This window comes from Colias croceus, chromosome 8 (assembly GCF_905220415.1).
Source record: "Colias croceus chromosome 8, ilColCroc2.1".
NCBI classification, from domain to species: Eukaryota; Metazoa; Arthropoda; class Insecta; order Lepidoptera; family Pieridae; genus Colias; species Colias croceus.
The window spans coordinates 3,072,610-3,093,493 of record NC_059544.1 but is presented as its reverse complement, the minus strand read 5'-3'; the positions used below and the strand labels follow the sequence as shown (position 1 = coordinate 3,093,493).

Genomic DNA, 20,884 nt, shown 5'->3' with positions numbered 1-20,884 from the left:
ATGCAGCCGAATATTCGTGCATAGAGTAAGTTTTACTACCTATGTATAAATATAGAAATTAAAGACTTTTTAACGAATTTTAAACGCGATTTATTCATTATATTATTTTCCCGACGTTTCGAACACTTTACAGCGAGCGTGGTCACGGGGAGACTGGAATGAATAAATCGCATTTAAAATCCGTTAAAAAGTCTTTAATTTCTAAATGTATAATACTCGCGTAAAATCAAACACTAGAAAGTACTATGTATAAATAATTAAATTTCTATTATTGAGAAGAAAAATGTGTAGTTATAGTTATGTTGATATTATTAAATTATTATAAATAAACCAAGCAGAGAGGTGCCCTTCAAAGTCATTTTATGGAATTCAAACTTTGAGCTGGCTTAAAACTTATGGACTTATGGGCAATTATAATATAGAATTGATTGGAGCAGTTTGTGGGAACGGTATTATAGAGTTTTGGAGGTAGATTTCTCTGGTAAATGGTAAATGTAGGTTTGTTTGCGTATTTAGATAGTCTATATTGTACTTTTTCTTTGGTCAATGTAAAGTTTAATGGGCCCTCTTCACATTGGCCAGCGTTGAGCGAGTAGAAACAATCACGATAGTGTAGACGGCCTCGGACGGATCGTATGACGTATTATTTGTTAGGTATCTGAAAATTGAAGGAAACATTTTTTTGATGAGTATCCATTTCTATACACTCATTATTTTCGTTGAATTAAAAAAAATACATATTGTTTTGATTATCAAACGTATTTCACTATAAAGTAATGTGATCAAGTTGTATGGTGCGATTCAATTTGTAAGTATTGTTGTACTTACTCTAATTGTTTGGTTTCTTCCTCGGAGATAAAATGTTGAGATTCTATAAATTTATAAATTTATTAATATGTTGAGATTCATAAATTGTTTCAAGGGGGATATCATAAAATCTAATTACAAAATTATTTTTGTTGAAATCTTCTTAGCTAAATGATTACAAGGTAATCATTTAGCTAAGAAGTTTGTAATTAGATTTTATGATATCCCCCTTGAAACAATTTATGAATCTCAACATATTAATAAATTTATAAATTTATAGAATCTCAACATTTTATCTCCGAGGAAGAAACCAAACAATTAGAGTAAGTACAACAATACTTACAAATTGAATCGCACTCCCGATAGAAAATGAGTTATTTTTCTTCGTTGCTCTAAGAGTTCTTTCTGGAAATTTTACAAAGAATTTAATTTTCTCGAACATTCTTGTGTTTGTCATCGCACAGTACTGATGTTATTTATTTGTCTTTGTTCCTTACAGTTTGCAGGATATTCTGTGTGAGTTTAAGTGTTTGTTGAGATCACGAGGCATCACTTTTTACTGTTGGTCACGTTGGAGCGTCAACCATCCAGATGGTGCAAATGGTACTGATTTTTACGGTCTACAAAAAGTAATTTATATTAAAGTTTAATTGTGAATAACGTGCTAGGAGACACATACGTCAGCCAAATTAATTTAAATCTAGTCAACCCCAGACTAATTCAAAAGAGAAAATCACATTCGAACGCAATTTAGATTATCAAACACAAATTTAACTCGTATCGTAATCTGATTTAAATCCGACATCCAAAAACAGTGTGTCGAGATTAAACGACCCTCGTGACGAGATATTATTGCTTGTAAATTCCATGTTTTTAATAACAGAGTGTAATATTATTCGAACAATGGCTGGACATGTGTCGGGATGGATTCTCGCGATATTCCGAATAAATTGCCCCTATAATTACTGGACGATGTACGATGTTTCGAGTTTTTCGATGTCATTAAAATTGGGACATTAATTTTTTGCTGGAAATCTCGATTGGAGGAGTGAAATATTTTATGTTATTGCTGTTTTATAACAATAAGTGGTACGGAGAAGAATTGGCTTCAGTATCCCTCATTCCAATTCCATTCAATATTTGTGGTAAGTATACTATAAAATCGATACTAAACGACATTTAGATAAGCTTGCTAGCTATCTATTTAAGTATTAGTTATAATTGTATATGTACGTTTATCAGTAATCAGCCGTCTGGTTTCCATAACACAAACGAAAGCTTAGGTAGTACGGGATCAGATCGTGCTGTGTGTGTAAATTGTCCTGAAATATATAAAAAAATCTCACCCACCTAATTTTATTTAATTTAACAATTTTTATGTTGATAAATGATAATCCAAATATTAAATAACAAATTCACACAGAATATAAAGTTAAATAAATAAATTAAGAGACCTCTTGCATTTTAAATCCTGAAATTTATTAATGAATGAATGAATTTATTATTAAGTTCAACACGATTACAACTGTTTTTACAAGCTAACAGTCAATAGTTATCAATTACCATCAAATTAGCCTTAATTAAGCAAACATTTGTACAAATATTTTAATTGTATGTGTGGTCAGTTCTCTTTGCATCGAATTAATTTATCATCATCATCATTATTATTACACTTGTCCAATTTATGAATACATTTAATTACTAGTTATATAATGTTTTAAATTAACATGAATATTTACAATGCAAAGTTTAAATCAAAGTTATGCTAAACGACGAAGATGTTTACAGACAGGATTTGCAATTATAATTGGAATCAATCGTTTATAAGAGATGTTTGTGTTCTAATCTACTTCACAATTGTAAATGATGTACATACATGACAAACTTTGTTTTAAGGTTATGATACATATAAATTTATTAAAGAATAGAAATGATGATACATTCTCATAGTTGTTACATTAGAAATCGGAAATAAATAACATAAAGAATAGAATATAATAATTATTAAGACTATTATTATTTATAAGTGGAAGATTGTTAGCCTTTAAATCGTTACATGATCATCATCACCCGTGGGCAACAACTAACAAACTAAATGAAGTTTTACAAGCTTATCTCATTCACCATTTATGATTATATTGTTCCCGTTAATAAATTGCAAAATGCTCTTAAAGGAATTTATCTGTTGGCGGTTTAATTATCTTTGACGTGACCTCGGCGTTGCGTTCACAAACTGTTGTTGTACATAAATTAATAATAGTGCCGGGAACTTAACTTTGTTGGAAAAACTGAATTTTTATTAAAAATTTAATTGGAATTTTATGTTAACGAATAACCGGTGCACGTTATTTATGGCGTTTTATCTAACAGTATGACGCTCTCCGTGTTTTGTGTTATTTGGAGACTATATGTTTGAGCGAATAATAGAGAGTTCATTTAATATACCTAATAGATTTGTAGATGTAAATATTAATCTAATATATAAAAATCAATGCCACTTTTCGTTGTAATTCCATAACTCGAGAACGGCTGAACCGATTTCGATAATTCTTTTTTTATTATATTCCTTGAAGTACGAGGATGGTTCTTATGTAGAGAAAACGTAAACATGTACCACGGGCGAAGCCGGGGCGGACCGCTAGTTATATTATAATATCTTAATAATTAACTGATTAGGTATTATGTACAGCAATACACTAATAAAAAAAAGGTTCCCTTAAATGTTGGAACTCTATGAGCATAAAATGTATAACACTCCGCCTCTTCGTCAAAAATGTTATTTTCACACGGCTTTTAAAAGTTCCAAACATATGCTCCACTTCTCTTAAAATTCACCAACTATACAGTATACAACTCCCTTGTCATACAGAATACTTGTAGACTAGGCTAATCGCATTTTTGGCCCTAGTTCAAGAAGCATAATGTGAACATTTGCCTTTGCTTGAATACTTTAATCCTATTGTGTGTAAGAACTCAATAAATACGTACTATGAATTGTTTGATAAATCTTTTACAACATTGTATTATTAAATAAAAAAGTGAAGTCCCATGTCCCCGTAGTGGGGTAAGGGGCAGATGCATTATGCATACATCTGTTTCACTGATCAATTTTTCTTTAGGGACAAGTAGGTGATCAGCCTTCTGTGTCCTACCAGACCGAGACATTTTTTTTTCTTTGTCTCCACCCGAATCGAACCCAGGACCCCTCGGTTTTACGCTCACGCATCAACCACTGTACCAAGGAGGCGGTCAATTATTAAATAACATACATTTAAAGAAAGTATATATGTCAGTATCATATTGAATTCATAATACAGTATTTATTGTTATACCTACCTACGAAAAAACGAAACGAATGATAGCGACGGAATATCAAATTGATGTTATGGTTTTTTGGATGACTGGAACAAAATCACTACTTTTTAAAATGACTCAATTAATCTAGACATAGCTGTAGTTATGAATACCAACTAAAACGTAACCAAAAATATTATTAAACTTTTAAAATAATTTAGATTGGTTTGTCATTTTTATCGACTACAATTTTATCAATGATTAAAAAAAAACACAAATATGTAACTCTACATAGGTACGTAAAGAACCAAAAGACAAACTTGTTAGCGTACGTCCGGTCTATGTCCAGTGTAAAGTCTTACTAACAGAAATTACATGAATAGGCAAATACAAAGATCTTTCGCCACCTTTCACTGAAGGTTTTAATGTCAATAGAGACGTCATAATACTGTGATAATACCAAAGAATATGTATTCAGACCAAAAAGGTAATGTTCGTCATTTATTGAAGAAGGTACATTGTTTTATATGTTATTTCTATTATGTATTATTACATAATTTCATCAATGGCTTCACTAGTAGTGATTCTTATGATTATCGATAAAATTGCTAAACACATTGAATTTTTAACGAACCCTAGGTTTTACTAGTGTGGAATGGCTAATGTTTAATTTAAATGAACACTAAGGTGCACTAATAATTTCAATATAGTGTAAAAAAGAGACTGTATTGCTGGAGTAAAGATTTTTACAGCTTTTATAACATAATTATTAAGAACTTAAAAAAAATTATTGCGTTTTGTATATATAGGTGAAAATTGTATGTCACATTATTGTTTTAAATATATCACTAAAAGCGTTTGGCTTTTATAATGCTATTAGCGTAGTTGTACACAAAAAGGCTTTATATTCATACGTCAAACTTTGTGAGTAACGTGGTGATTAAGTAAAGTAAACAATAATTTACGCTAGCAAACATTTTGAACCGAAATTAGGCGGAAGGCTTCAAACTTACATGAACAACCCGTTTTATACTCGTAGAACATGTAATAAATTTCATTTTCATCTAAAAAAGTGAACTCCCGTGTGCCCTAGTGGCGTAAGGGGCAGATGTATTATTCAGATATCTGTTTCACTGATCAATTTTATTTAGTGACAAATAGGTGATCAGCCTTCTGTGTCCTGTCAGACCGAGACATTTTTTTCATCTCCAACAGGAATCGAATCTAGGACCCCTAGGTTCTATGCAAATGCGTCAACCACTATAATATAAAGGAGGAGGTCATGTAATAAATTTCATTTTCATAAAGAAAAAAAATCTATCTACGTTATCTTAAATTCTGAAATCTGTGTTTACCGTCACTGTGTTTTCGCCCAACAATCAATTATGATAATCTTCGTAATGGCACTTTGAAGAAAGAAGAAAAGGTTCCTTGATGAAAGATGAAATTGACGTGCATGAAAATGCAAAATAGATTACAATAGAAAGTATCGTTGTTTGTACTTAGGCTGTATTCATAGTATGATTATTTGGATTTCAAAAATATTATATAAAAAAATACCAGATAAGGAACAAGAAACAAGAACATCCAAAATTGGTTTATGTTAATGGAATAAAACCGGGAAACATAACGTGGGTCAGCTAAAAACTAAGTTGGTAACTTCCTAATTTGTTAACCTTCCCAGATACAGAGAGCCTGTTATTATTAAACTAGATTTCCGCCCGCGGCTTCGCCCGCGTTTGCAAAGGAAAACCCGTATAGTTCCCGTTACCGTGGGATTTCCGGGATAAAAACTATCCTATGTGTTAATCCAAGTTACCCTCTATATGTGTGCTAAATTTCATTGTAATCGGTTCAGTAGTTTTTACGTGAAAGAGTAACAAACATCCATACATCCATACAAACTTTCGCCTTTATATAGTATATTAGATTAGATTAGATAATATTTGATAATTTGAATATCTTATTATAATTACTTTCGAAATCATTGTTACATTTATACATTAAAATAAACTAGTTATCCGGAAAACATCAATTACTTTTAAACCCTTTAAAATATAAACTCTAAACAAAATAGTGAGAAAATCGCAATGTGTAAAGCACTTTAGAATTTTGTCAAAGATATATAACTACAGTTTCAATTGAAATAGTTCATTCGAAAGGTATTTCATTACAACCATGGAAATGCTAAAGATTCCGATATTAACTCTCCTATTAATTTGGTGCGTCGATGGTAAGCCTGGTAAGGAATTACCTATATTTATATTGTTTTAACCATTGTCGTAACCATGAGATTATCGTACAAGTCATACGAGTTCATTACCCACATCAAAGTACTTTCTCACCATTCTATTTTACCTAATTATGTATAAGAATTACTGCAATTAATTTGAAGAGTTTCAATATTTGCTTGAAACATTCAGAAATGATTTGAAAACCTAACTTTGAAGAAATTCTTTGTAAAAAACACGGCTGATCATTTAACAAGCTCTTTGTTTAAAGTGTGTTTTTTATGACACAGAAAAGTTAAGTGGTTACCAGTCACAACCACCCATAATCACTAGTAACACTGGTAGCGTTACAGATTATGGTAATTTGCTCTTCTTATCACATTGAGTTACCATGTACTACGTACAAGAGAGGGCATCGCTACTAAACTACTCATTTGTAACACGAGTTAGAGTCAATTGTCTCATACCATTTTTAGATTGATTGGTTTTAATTTACAAGTAATAAGAGGCAGAATATATATAAAGTGTATGTCTCACTAGCCGGCCCGCTTCGCCGCGCTTGTTGCACAGATTTTGTTCGTGGTGTCCTCTCTATGTAATACCTCAATGTCTTATCATTTTTTATTTGTCTAATACAGGTTCTAATCAGAGTCATAATAGAATAGTAGGAGGTATAACTGCTCCTGATGGTGGTGTCCCCTATCAAGTATCTCTGAGAGATAGGAATAATAATCTGAAATGTGGAGGCGCCATTTTGAATTCTCAATGGGTGATGACCGCGGGACATTGCATTAAGTATGCTTTTTCATAATTATTTGAATTAATAGTTTAGAGTTTAATAATTAATTTTAATAATTTATAGTAAACTGTGATTATGCTTTCCATTCTAATAATCTTATGTTTGTATGTAATGTTTTCAACAATCATATTAAAGATTTATGAAACTCCTTTCAATACTACGCAAAAAGTTAAATATTTGTCATTATCATTGTTATCTGGACGTGTTTCCATTACGTCATAAATCTGAATAATTGTTTACACTGTAATAATTTTTATATTTACCTAAAGATTATTGTGGATTTAATTGCCATAATTTCCTAAAAGTAATTGAAAATAAAGCTAAAATATAAATTGGATTATAAGAACCAACAAAATTTGTAATGTTTTTTTAAGACTTAAATTAGATTTTTAATAGAACACAATATTTTAAATTTAAATTCAATGGTGTAAACAAAATCAAATCCTTACAGACCTGACGATGATCCAATGAAATACGTAATAGTAGCTGGAACAAACTTACTAACATCAGGTGGGGATGTTTATACTGTGGAAAAGATAGTTACTTACCCTGGCTATGATACTTCGAAGGCATTGTTACATGATATAGCTCTTCTACGAATACTTGAAGAAATAGAGTTCTATGACAGAGTGCAGCCTATAGCTTTACCTGATAAAGACACGAAGGGAGGAGCTAATGTCATGATAACTGGTTGGGGAATGTTTGATGTGAGTGAATCAAAATTATTCTGAAATGCTGAAAAAGTAAAAAGTCTTTTGCAGTAGTGTGTCTATTTATATAGAATATAGCAGCTGAATACATTTTGAGCTTGAGCATTTAGATTCAACATAATTGACGAAATCAAAAATTGTCAGCCACAAATAATGTGTTCAGACCTTACAATCGTCAAGTAAAATTAACAACTCGCCCAACTCGTTGTTAACTCGAAGTCTTGTTATTTTTAGCCTAACCAGAATGCCGTTATAGACAATTTGCAATCGTTGAATGCTACAGCCGCTTCTTTGGAAGAATGTAGGAAGAGAAACAGAAATGCGCGAGCATCTGAAATCTGCACCCGTGAGAACAGTGGAAAAGGAATTTGTTTCGTGAGTATGCCTTTTAAATAATATTATCAATTCGTAGAGATTTTTAATAAATATAAATTAAATTTATATCTCCTTCAATCCTATCTGCGTATATGTTAGTTATTGTTTGAATAAAAAAATATTTTATAGTTAGGTCTCCGTAAGTGTGATAGCTTTCTCATCAGGAAAATACTTGAGGAATCCCCTGGGAAGGCGAGATAGGATAGTTTACAAAATATAAAGTTCCTAATTTCAACAGACATATTAAAGACTATGAACAATTTTTTATAAGTATTTTAAAGGGGATATCATAAAAGTACCTTATATGAATCAATATTTTATGCCTATAAAATTGTTACAGGGCGATTCTGGTGGACCACTAGTAGAAGGAAATGCAGTAGTTGGAATTGCCTCTTATATCCTAAATAAATGTGCCTATGGTTATGACGCCTTCACAAGGGTGTACCACTACAGAAAATGGATCGCCAAAATTATTAATTCTTAATTGACTCTTTCATCAAGTGGTGGTGGTAAATAATTGATATTGGTAACTAAAACTGATTCATGTCTTTTAAAATGGAATTTATGGAATAAATATTATTCAAATGCACTTTTGTTTTTATTTATAAAAAAAAATACCGAATTCTTTACATTTGACACTATACATTTTTCCCTAGTTAGATTTACACAATGAAAATGAGAATAGACAAAACCATTACACGTTCAATTTCATAGTACAGCAAAAACTCTGCATACAATTTTTTCGGGTAAAATTGCTGTGACACGCAGGGAAACCGATAGACTTGACAGAAATCCTCTTTTTCCATTACACATAGCACATCAAAATTCATGTATGGTTTAGCTATTAAAATACCCATCTACACTATTATAGGAGAGCTTAGATTTGTATTTTTGTATGCAATGAATAAACTCAAACTACTGACCTGGAGTTTTAACCATTCAATTCAAATCTTCCAATAATGTGTGAATTTAAATGAAAAAAAATTAGCGTCCTTTGATATTATTGGTATTATATATTATTGGTACGTCCATATTTGGATTTTAATATTTTGAAATTAGTAGCTCCATACGAACATACTCAGAACCCTTATAATAATAATAAGGTGAAACATTTCTTATACCAAATAATATTTATCCAATAATCTTACTCGTGTAGTTGAAATCATAACACCATGAGTAATGCGGAAGTGATAGAATATTCAATTATGCGTGTTGAAACTTAATGAGAGGTAACACCTTGTTAAAGTAAATTGGATTTGCTATGACATAATAACTAATGACACTGTTAAATATTTAAAGAATCTAATTCACTTTAGGTACAATAGGTACTTGAGACATTTTCATAGACTTACTCAAATGGAAATTAATTCGAAAGACTATAGAAAATATACAATGAGGTTAATGCTGGTTACTCATTTTTTTAAATAGGAAAGCGCTTGACACAATCTCGGATGTGGTCTATGATGGTACGCGCTTACCTAGAAGGTACCCGTTCACTCTTCACTTATTTGTCGGCATATATCATATTATTTCAGAAATTACATACACACAACAAAAAAAATTACATATTATATTATTCTTCTTCAACTTTAGATTAAAATTTCCTTTAAAACTCTGACTTTACGGGTCGGTTACAAACGCTCAATGCAACTACTTTATCGGCGAAAGAATGCAAAAAAGAAGGTAAATCGGAAGTTTTCACTGTGGCCGACTTTGGTAAAGAATTCGTTTGGTAAGTTTTCGACTTCGATATTTCTGTATTCCATTCTAGTTAATCATAGAATGACAAAGTTCTTGTAAAGGAATTTATTTAAGTGATCATAAATTTTAAGCTATTGCAAAGCTTATATCGCGGGCCTTTGAGCGCGAGGACCGAATCAAGAAATTCCGTAACGAACAAACCTCACGCTCCCCACGCCGACGGGCTCGGAGGTGTGGCTTGAAGGCATGCTATGCAATAGCTTTACCGCGGCAGTCCCGAAAGCAGCAGCAGCTTTGAAAAAAATAAAAATAAAATATTTTTCAACAATCTTTTGCTGTACTGGCAGCACGAATTGAGCACTAAATGGTGACGTCTTTCAATTCCATTAGTTCCCGTTTTAGAGTCTTCTTCTAGCTCTTAAGACTGCTGGCGTCGTTATACTAGCAGTTGTTGATTTGAAAAAAAATTTTTTTTTTAACACACACACACACAGCGGCTACATCGCTAGGGGAGTCAGGGTTGTTTCCTGTGATCTTATAACGTTGAGATCTGATGAAAACTCGATATTTGCGATACAGAATACTGCATTTTTCTAGCGGGCTGTTGAAAAATGATTTTCCTAAAAAAATTTCTGGGTTCATCGGTAGCATTAATTTAGCACTAATTAGTCACTCTTTTCAATTTCACCAATGCCGATTTTAAAGTCATCTTTCAGCTCTATGATTGCTCGTATCGTTATGTCAGCAGTTATCTATACTTAAAAATTGAAAAAATATTTTTTTGAAAAATCTGTTTGCTTGTACAGGCAGCACTAATTGAGCACTAAATTATTAGCTGATGTGCCTCTGGCTCCAACTGTATCACAGCGCGGTCACGAATGGTACACTGCTAGCTTAATGAAAAGTTAGCAGTGTTCTCATTTTCAGTCCCCCTATCACAGCACCAAATATCTGTTTGCTTGTACAGGCAGCACTAATTGAGCACTAAATTATTAGCTGATGTGCCTCTGGCTCCAACTGTATCACAGCGCGGTCACGAATGGTACACTGCTAGCTTAATGAAAAGTTAGCAGTTTTCTCATTTTCAGTCCCCCTATCACAGCACCAAATATCTGTTTTCAGCACTAAATTAGCACTAAATGAGCACTAAATTTTGAGATATAAAACGAGTGATTCTGCCGACTTGACCTTTCTAGCTTTACAGACGTTACAATAATTTGTATGTAGTTAAGTAAGTAGTTATTACAGTTGGTGCAAAGAATAAATACGAATATAATTAATGAATCAAATTGTTTACTTTTTTCACTTTTATATTGTGGTAGCTGGAGGCTCAATTCTCGCCGAATAATTACACTGATCCATTGTTTCAGACTATTTTTCAGTTCTTATTTAATTTCGTATTTTTTGAATTCTTTTTTGTTAATTGGTAAACCGTCGGAAGGGAAACAAAATGTTTTATTCGACATTTCTATAGGTTTATCGGGTAGTAAACTATGACTATGCAATAATTATTTTCGGTTTTATTTCATTCATATTTTTAAACGTAAGAATTTTGGTAAAAAATATATTTATTGCAAATAATATATTTATTAACATGCCAGTCACATATCAATAATAACATAATATAGTATTCAAACAACTGATCGATCTCTATCTCTATTTACAAATAACTGATTATGTAAATGACGTAAATGCAATGCCGATTAGTACAGAAAAGCAAGCCTTTAAGACAGAATCTTAGGATAAGACTAGCAGGCGATAATCTTCTTTTTTATTTATTTATTTATAATTCTTTATTGTACAAAATATGAGAAAACAATAGCTTGCAAACGGAAGTAGTGATACAAAAGCATAATTTTCACAAAAGGCGGCCTTATTGCTAAACATCAATCTCCTCCAGGCAACCTGGCGGGAGAGGAAATGCAAGAAGATTATGTATATTATGTATATTCTTTTCAATATTATTATAGCAGGATATTTTAAGCAAAACATCAAATGCTGATCTAAAATTAAATCCAATCATTACTTCGAAAGGTACATAATGCGCTATTCACGACGATAATTAAAATCGATGAATGCATTCTGTCGGTTTAAATTATTGAACGTTCAGTATCGTTAACGAATATTTAAATGGATCCAATCTTTTATTATTGAAAAAGAGAAATTATTGAATTTAAATTCGACGAACGTTTTGTTTAAGGGATTAACCTGTAATTGAAATTCTGATAAGCATCTGTGCAATTTTGTTTTTAAATCGAATGATAATCATTAACGCATTGGAATACACTCGTTTCATTTAACAGTACTGTTAAAATATCTTTAGAAATACAAAAGCAACCTACTTTTAGATTACTTTGTCTGACAATTTTTGATTTCCAATATTAAACAGAAAGCATAAAATCTTAGCTTTATCTTAATCACTCCTAATGTTCTCAAAGATTCGTTTCATGAGAAAAGAATACTTAAGAGCTAGAATAATTAAATTATTAGTTTATTTACCTTTGCTGCATCACCATTAGCACGGTATGATGCCTCTCTCATAATAATAAACTTGATTTATTTTATATATCAATTTACCTGTACCAAAATTTTCATAGCGGTTGGATCTATTTTTGCGTGAAAGAGTAACAAATTATCACAGATTTGAAAATCAATTTCAAATCCAGATTCAGAATCTCGTGTTCATAATATACTATTTTAAATCTTACACTAAAATCTTTTAAACACAAAGCAATTAGTCCACAAGATTGGAAATCGCATACATTCCCGGCGTGAAAAGGGCATTACTTGCAAACATTTTTCAATGAACGAAGCTCGCAACATGGTTTTCATCTAAAAGTGTCATCCAACGTCACGGCGAGATAATTTTTCATTTAGCAAGTTGTTATTGTTATTGTAACTCATATTTACGTACGCAGTGTTTCTACGAACAAAAAAACGTTGGCACGAAACTAGGGCGTATAAACACTGGAATACTACTTAATTAGCGTGGTCGCAAAAAGGGGTTTTTCTAGCTTGCCTTTCTTATAACAGTGAATTAGTTTTTGTTTGTGAAAATGTGGCGTAATAATACGGTTTCGGATTTGTTACATTCTGATTGACTTTCACGCGATGGTTTGTTGTGTGATTTGTAGTATGTAATTATTTGAAACAGGTTTTGTTTAGTTTGTTAACGGAAGATTTATTTAATTTAAAAAATAGGTTTATAATGTTTTTATAACTCTGTTACATCTTCTCTGCATTTTTCTCGTTAAAAATTAATATTATTTATTTAAAAATCCTTATCACAAGATTCAAATTGTGTATTTTGTCGAGTGTTTAATGCTTATTATGTAAATAAAATGAAATAAAAATTTCATGAGTTCATATTACTTTTTTCGAACCAAAGTTAGAATCATAATTTGAGATTTTATTAGGTGGTTCGCTTGGTAATTTATATAATACTACTACTGAAATTTATTAAAGGTAAAGCATTATCAAAATATTATGTATCTAAATATTTAATGTCTTAATTCTTAAACAACAATTTAAAACCTTAACCATGATCATTGGTAATTAAATCGTATATATTATAACATTTAAGAGATATTTATTTGTATTGTTTATATAATCAAAATGTGCTTACAATAAACTAATTTATTCCGACACCTAAAAACTATTAGTTCATATAAAGAATTGTTGTTTCAACGAATTATTGTAGATCTGATAACCATGCATCACTATTAGCACGAAACGCAAAGAAAAAATTAAAAGAGACGCACGCCAAAATGCTCCCTAATCCAATAGGCGCATAAACTAATTTAGTATAGAGTTCATTACCTTGCTTGTTTACCGAATAACCTGCTAATTTTCTAACGCCTGGGGGATAATTTCCAAATTATAGAGAACAGGTTTGTTAATTCACACGAGCAATACTACTGTTATCTATTCTAATTCTGTTTGCTATGTTATACCGTTGGTACGCGTTTATGTTGGCCTAAATAAGGATAATTAAAAGAAAATATTATGAGGTCGAGTCGCTTCAGCGGCTTAGCGTCTAGTTAAGGGAATTAGGCAAAGTAGGAGAGGATATTTATTTTTGGAAATTCGTTTGCGAAGTAATTATCTTGCGTTCTTTGCACGTTTTCTTGAACTTTGAATTTTGGCTATGATGAGCTTAAATTACATACCTAGGGTAGATTAAATACATATTAATTCACGATGGGAATATCAGTTACCTTATATCAACAACATAAAAAAATATTATTTAATATCCCATATACCATACTGTATATAACTTCTCATACTTGATTACGCGTTATCACCTGTGTACCTTTCAAGTTTTTTAACCAAAGAATGATATATCGAAATACGGGAAGAATTCTTCAAATCCTGTCAATAGAGTTCAAAATTGCTTGAAGAGTTCGATAAGGGGTCAAACTGTAAAAAAGCCTTTGTCACTCACGTAACTTCACGGAAACATCATTATCACAGTTACGTCAATTTCGAAGTCGTTCTTACTTTTGTAAACTTTTGTTAGGGGACCAATCAAACTATTTTCCTGTACGTTTAAGCGCTTTGTCCGTTTTATTTCAAAGAGCTACTAGATTCTGTTATGAACGGGCTGTTGTTTGTGACTTTCGTGTTCTTTTATGTAGGACTTGCATTTTGCAATTCAGTGAAATTTCAACGCAGTTGTATAGAAAGTGTAAAAAAATTGCAGTAATTTGTAATTTTACTATTTTATGTAATTGTAATTTTATTATTTATGTACACTCTACTTTTTTCTCGGTCCTTAGAATTAACAAACATATTATTGTGATTGTTAACTAGTAAATAAAAAATACAACAACATTTCTACTTAAAATGAAGAATCAGATTAAGACAATAGCACAGAATACATAATAGTAGCTAAACGCTACAGAACGGACACTCTCCGCCTCCCGCCAAAATTAAACACTTACCTCACCCCGCACGATCAGACATGTTATGGTACCCATTTCCCCGCAAGGACGATACCAACGACCTAAGCCAACGACGTCTTTAGACGAAACGCAACGAAGATTGACAACATTAATCAAATTGACTTAAAGCAATTTTATTATTTTGGATTTGTGATTATCGTTTTTCGTAGAAAATGGTTAGATATTGTGCTGTTTACGGATGTATTTCATCAGAAAAACTCGAATTTTTTTTACGCTAGTCACAAATGTGCCAACCATAAAGAGTTTACACACACATTTGCAGTCTCTACAGTGTGACTGTCAAAACTATAATTTTGTATGGAGTGTCCGGGGTGTGACAATAGTTCATTCCAAACAAGAATGTACACTTTAGTTCACACTTAAGATTTCACGTTGTATACGAATGACAATGCAGACAAAACCAATCTTAGCAGTCAATTGATTTCGCGTCATCTCGAAATGCACGAGCGGCATTCGTAACTAAGTTTTGCTTTGTGTTCATTTGTATATTATTGAATGGCAAACACGGTTTGACGTGATCGATTTTAATAATAAAGATTGAATAAGAACACGAGGAGAATAATAAGTAGGTAGTGCTAGATGAAAGGTTAAAGACACTGGTTAAAATTGAGAATTCGACACTGGGTATGAAAACAATGTTTGCGTGAACGAAAACATTGATTTCAGATTCTCAATAAGCATACCTGATGATAAAAACTATAAAACTAAATAAGTATTACAATAACTATTTAAAAAAGAACTGTATTCTCAAGTCGCTCTAGCAAACAAGATAGAAGTAAATTCATTAACCGTATATATAAAGTCACATCAACCTCAAATAAAAGGCTTCAGCGCAATCAGCAGCATTCTACACTAATCCGGGATAATCCACATTGAAGTGCCCCTGGCGAGCCTAAATGCTTTAGGATATAGATTAAATTTAACGATGTGATCCCAATTTCGGCTTTTAGCCCTCAAACAATTTAATACTTGGATAATATTGCGTTACCAACGGAAATTTTAAACCTTATGACCCGGTTGTTAATGTTATGCTGATGGTTTATGTTGCCTCCTGGGAATGTTAAGATTAAGAACCTTGTGGTTTCGACACAATTATATCCAGTGGTGAAATAAGAGCAAAATATACTAACTTTGTATTTCTTGGTTGCATGAAGATAACTAGACAATTCAAACAACATGTTTTAAATCAAATATGAGTATTTTATGATAAAATATTGTAAATAACCAATAGCGAAACCGTTAGTTATTATATTTTCCCAGAAAAGCAATCGCTTTGAAAGTTAGTCGAGATAAAGTCGTTAATAGAAAGTAAATTATTTTAGTTTCAGCCTATTGAGCAAAAAGTAGCTACTATAATCCAGACTCTGAATCAATTTTCATCTAGAGCCGATCAGAGTTTTTGTATAAAAGAGTAAGAATCATCTATCCATCTATCCTTACTAACGTTCGCGTTTTTATTAGAGGTAACAGACGAGGAACTTAATGAATATGTGGGTGTATGCGTATGTATTATTTAGACCATGTAAGTCTACTATGTAGATAATATTATATCTATGAACAAAACTATTTTGTGTTATTGTTTTATACAAACTACAAACGATTGAAAGCAAATTTTAAATCTATACATATAATAAATCTGTAGAAGGGTCAATTCTGTACATTGAAAATATTGAAAAAATAAATACCAGGGGGTGTTACTGGATCGATACCAAACCCAAATATGTGATTAAAAAAATTTTTGTCTGTCTGTCTGTCTGTCTGTCTGTCTGTATGTGAAGGCATCACGTGAAAACTACCGGTTCGATTTCGATGAAACTTGGTATAATTATACCTTATTATCCTGGGCGTAAAATAGGATACTTTTTATCCTGAAAAAATTAATCTTAATTTTTCAGTTTTATCCATAGACGTTGTTCTGTAGAACCGCGAACACACGTTGCGTATTATTTATAGGCCTAGCCGTATTTGGGTCCAATAGATATTTATAAGATGTCATTGTCAGAGTTACTCAAAATGGAGAAATAAACCATCCACGCGAAGACCGACATCCGCGCGGACGGAGTCGCGGTCGGAAGCTAGTACATAATATATCTATCTGTCTTCCATTCCACCTTCCAAGTTCATAATATCTGGACGATTATTTTTTTAATATTAACAGAGATATAAGTAGGTAGGTAACTAGGATTCCGCCCGCGTCTTCGCCTGCTTTGTCTAAAACATTATATTATGTACTTCCTCTTGAATCACACTAACTATAATCTTCTCATCCATACTAATATCATATACTAATATACTAATATACTAATACTAATAATATTATAAATGCGAAAGTAACTCTGTCTGTCTGTCTGTTACTCAATCACGCCTAAACTACTGAACCAATTTTCATGAAATTTGGTATGGAGATATTTTGATACCCGAGAAAGGACATAGGCTACATTTTATCGCGAAAAATGTACCACGGGCGAAGCCGGGGCGGACCACTAGTATCTAATAATTCTAACGTTTAATCATTTTAGAAATTCCCAATGCATTTATGACCCTCTAGGCAAGTTTGGTTGTGATTAATATTAATTTGTATTTCACAATTTTCAAATTCATTAGGTATGTTACCTATCGTGGATGACGTAATAGGTATGTAAATTACAAAATATGGCACAAAACGGACCTGTTTATATACAAATTGCAAGTAAGTAAATAGATGTAATAAATGAACATTATTTGAAAAGGTTTTATACTTTGACTACTATCCACCTATTAACGAGAATTTCAGATAATCATGTCCATGTTAAATTTTGAAAGAAAGAAAGTTTTCAATTATTCATGATCTATCAAGAAGACATGGATTTTTGCAGCTTGTCTTGATTGTTACATACTTTTTCAAGGTTTAAGCTAATGTGTGTTCTGCTAATGCCAATTTTACAAAACAAAAGCAGTGTAAGTGAAAATATTATTTAATGTCTGCATAGAAAAGAAATGCTGATATTTCCGCTTTGCGTCTACAAAATATTTTCACCTACTTATTGAATTAGATATCGGTGGCCCGTGGTCCTTCGGCCCCATTACTGGCTAATATAATGTGGAACATTTCACCCCTATTAGGAAACCCGTGTAGATGATTCAATAGTGAATTCAATACGAAGCATTTTATTTTTATATTGAAAAAATATCCCACATATTATTGCGTGATCTACTTTGATTTGCTTATGTAAAGGTTTTTTCCATTCAGTGACTTTTTAATTAATAGTTTTATTTATTAATTATAATGTGTAATGATGCTGAGAAATATTGTTTGCTAAAATTAAAAAAAAAATAGTCTTAATAAGTTTCTATTCTTTAATTTTGTATGTATTTTTTCATTAGTGGTTTCCTTAATCCTCAATCATTATCCGACGATATTAATGAGGACCATTACATTGCTTAGACCTGATTATGCTCTTAACATTGTGAATTAAATTACATTTATTTTTTACTAGCTTTCCGCTCGCGGCCTCGTCCGCTTTGTCTGAAACCTAATAAACTATATATACTAACCTTCCTCGAGAACCACTCTATCGATTAAAACAAACCGCATCAAAATCCGTTGCTAAGATTTAAGCATAGGCGACCTTGTTTTATACTACGTAGTGATTTACAACGACAAGGATCATTATCGAGAAATTGTATTATACAAAGTTCCATGCACATTTCGTATATTTTGAAGTAAAATCACACTATGTAGGTTTCGTAATAAAGTATACTGTATGTACAAAGCAATATATCAGCTCAACTACGAGCACTTTTCTGTTGGCTAGGTTTCGATTAGTTCCTTTCAAGCGTAACTCGCCGCCGGCACAAGCGCTCCTAGTTTTCTGTGAGGTATCAAGTGAAATGGTAAACATAAATAACTGTGTGGAGTTCCCGCTAAACGTTTCACACTCTGTTGTCGGTACGAATTCCCTAGGCCTACATTTATCTTGTGGCTTTATGAACGGCGGTAGCTATATATGTAGTATAGGATAGTCCCTCAATAATATAATAAGGTTGGGTTAATGCATAGTTACCACAGCCTCAGGTACTTAGATACCTTTGATATGGGCCTATTTGTAAAATTAGGGAACTACCTACTAGCTGTGCCTCGCGGTTTCACCCGCGGGCAAATTTAACTAATTATAGTGTATTCTGATGAACTTTCAGTAATTTTTACGTGAAAGACTAACTACAACTATACAAATCCATAGGTACTCACAACTTTTTAAATTTATAATATTAGTAGGATAAGATGTAAACATTAGGTAAAGAAAACCCCCTACTAATAAATTGAAATATCACTAAATCTTAAGAGACAGCTATGAGCTTGTGATTTAAAAATCCTCGGTACAAAATTTAAAGGTGTCGATATGGCAGGTCACAGAAGGGTGATTATCTGCTAGCCCGTAAAATTGATCAGTGAAACGGATAGGAACGGTCTTTATCAATTGAAACTAGACTTAATTTATTACATCTTTAGGTTCGATTTTGGATGGGCTATTAAATAATTTCAATGTGGAAAAATATGCTGCAAGCCACTAAAATGAAAGCATTTTACACAATAGTAAGAGGGAAGCTCTGATAAAGCTCATATTACATTTTTCAGTAGCTATATTGTGAATTATTTTTAACCCATTGAGCCCCAAGCAGCCCGATCGGTCCCAGACACAATAGATTTTCTATTTTTTTTGGGTTATGGGTTCCGGGGCCTGAGTTACTACACTCGCGGTCCACCCCGGCTTCGCCCGTGGTACCTACATGTTTACGTTTTTTTTCATAAGAACCATCCTCGTACTTTAAGGAATAGATTCTGCAGCGCACGCGATGACAGAATTTTTATTAAGGAATTTTGTACACCTTGGGTTACATTATTGCATTTTTGGTAAGGATCTCTAATTTTTTTGAAAATGCAATATGTATAGCCTATGTTGCTCAGTGAAGATTCAGCTTTCTAATGGTGAAATAATTTTTGAAATCGGTCCAGTAGTATTTATGCGTGAAAACCATACATACATACAAAACTTTCCTCTTTATAATAATAGTATAGATAATATTATATCATATCTTATAAACTAAAAGTGCCATAATTATTCACCCAGCTCCATAAGAGTTAACACCAGCTCGAATATTATAATAAAAACTGAGAGAACCATTCCATATTTACATTTTAACAAAAGGTGTCAAGAGAGTTGAAATAAATAAGTAGGTGAAAATGCTAGACCGGCGTGTTTATGACTAGCTGTATGAAACGTCACGTGTAAGAATACAGACTTCTTGAGACCCTTTAAAGTTTGAAAGAACTCATTTCTCTGTATTTCCTCAGAGATTTTAGAGAAAGGAAACGCTATTTTCCATTAAATTGCGAGGGACTGGGAATATGATAATTATACTACTTATTTAAACCATTGTAAGAGTAGGGATTTAAGAATCAGTTTTATTGAAACGATTTTTGTGACTGTTTCTTAATATTATAAATTAGGCAAAAAAATAAAGTCATACTTTAATATATAACGTATCTTTCTACGAAATTGAATCTTTGAATCAACGATACAATGACAATTCCTAGGTTCTGCTTAATATTTATGTAAGCAGTAAACAAACTTCATTTACTTATACTTAACTTAAAAGCAGAAATACCTTTACCATTTAAGAAACAACCTCCATTTGCCAACATAAAATAATGTCACCCTACACCTGTATTCCTAGGGTACTCTGAAATTTACAACACCCCTTATAATACAGGGCCAATTCGGTATAATCTTGGAATATTTTAAACTTATGACTGCACCTGAGAAAAATCTACACTTCTTGATAACCAACCGACTTGAAATAAACGAAACAAGAGGAAGTTAAATGTATTCTTGTGTTTGTTACCTCAGTTTGGACTGAATGAACCGATTTTGATGATTCTGTTTTTTTTTATTTGAAAGCTTTTCGGTTCTAATAATTTGAATACGATTTTGTTTTTTTGTTTAAAACTAATAAAGTACCTAT

General features: G+C 32.0%; 1 protein-coding gene and 1 long non-coding RNA gene across 4 annotated transcripts; one reads left to right on the top strand and one right to left on the bottom strand.

Annotated features, from left to right (window-relative positions):
* Window positions 1-188: 188 nt before the first annotated feature.
* On the bottom strand, window positions 189-4,444 carry LOC123693910. 2 transcript variants are annotated; one of them, XR_006751732.1, is made up of 4 exons: window positions 4,144-4,444; window positions 1,305-1,427; window positions 1,151-1,212; window positions 189-658 (listed from the first exon to the last, which is right to left on the bottom strand). It is a non-coding gene; the product is annotated as an uncharacterized LOC123693910 (long non-coding RNA). The 2 variants fall into 2 exon arrangements; XR_006751731.1 differs by having other exon boundaries at window positions 1,151-1,427.
* A 1,808-nt stretch (window positions 4,445-6,252) lies between these two features.
* On the top strand, window positions 6,253-8,805 carry LOC123693787 (chymotrypsin-2-like). Of its 2 annotated transcripts, none has more exons than XM_045639000.1 (5): window positions 6,253-6,343; window positions 6,971-7,127; window positions 7,583-7,838; window positions 8,076-8,216; window positions 8,557-8,805. In XM_045639000.1, the coding sequence occupies exons 1-5, from the start codon at window positions 6,280-6,282 to the stop codon at window positions 8,698-8,700; spliced, it is 762 nt and encodes a 253-aa protein (XP_045494956.1). In that variant the 5' UTR covers window positions 6,253-6,279; the 3' UTR covers window positions 8,701-8,805. The 2 variants fall into 2 exon arrangements, with proteins under 2 accessions (XP_045494956.1, XP_045494957.1); XM_045639001.1 differs by having other exon boundaries at window positions 6,260-6,334.
* Window positions 8,806-20,884: the final 12,079 nt, after the last annotated feature.

Coding starts and splice junctions, on each gene's coding strand:
- LOC123693787 (XM_045639000.1), top strand. CDS start 6,280: ATGGAAATGCTAAAGATTCCGATATTAACTCTCCTATTAATTTGGTGC. Junction 6,344..6,970: donor GTGCGTCGATGGTAAGCCTG/GTAAGGAATTAC, acceptor TGTCTAATACAG/GTTCTAATCAGAGTCATAAT. Junction 7,128..7,582: donor ACCGCGGGACATTGCATTAA/GTATGCTTTTTC, acceptor AAATCCTTACAG/ACCTGACGATGATCCAATGA.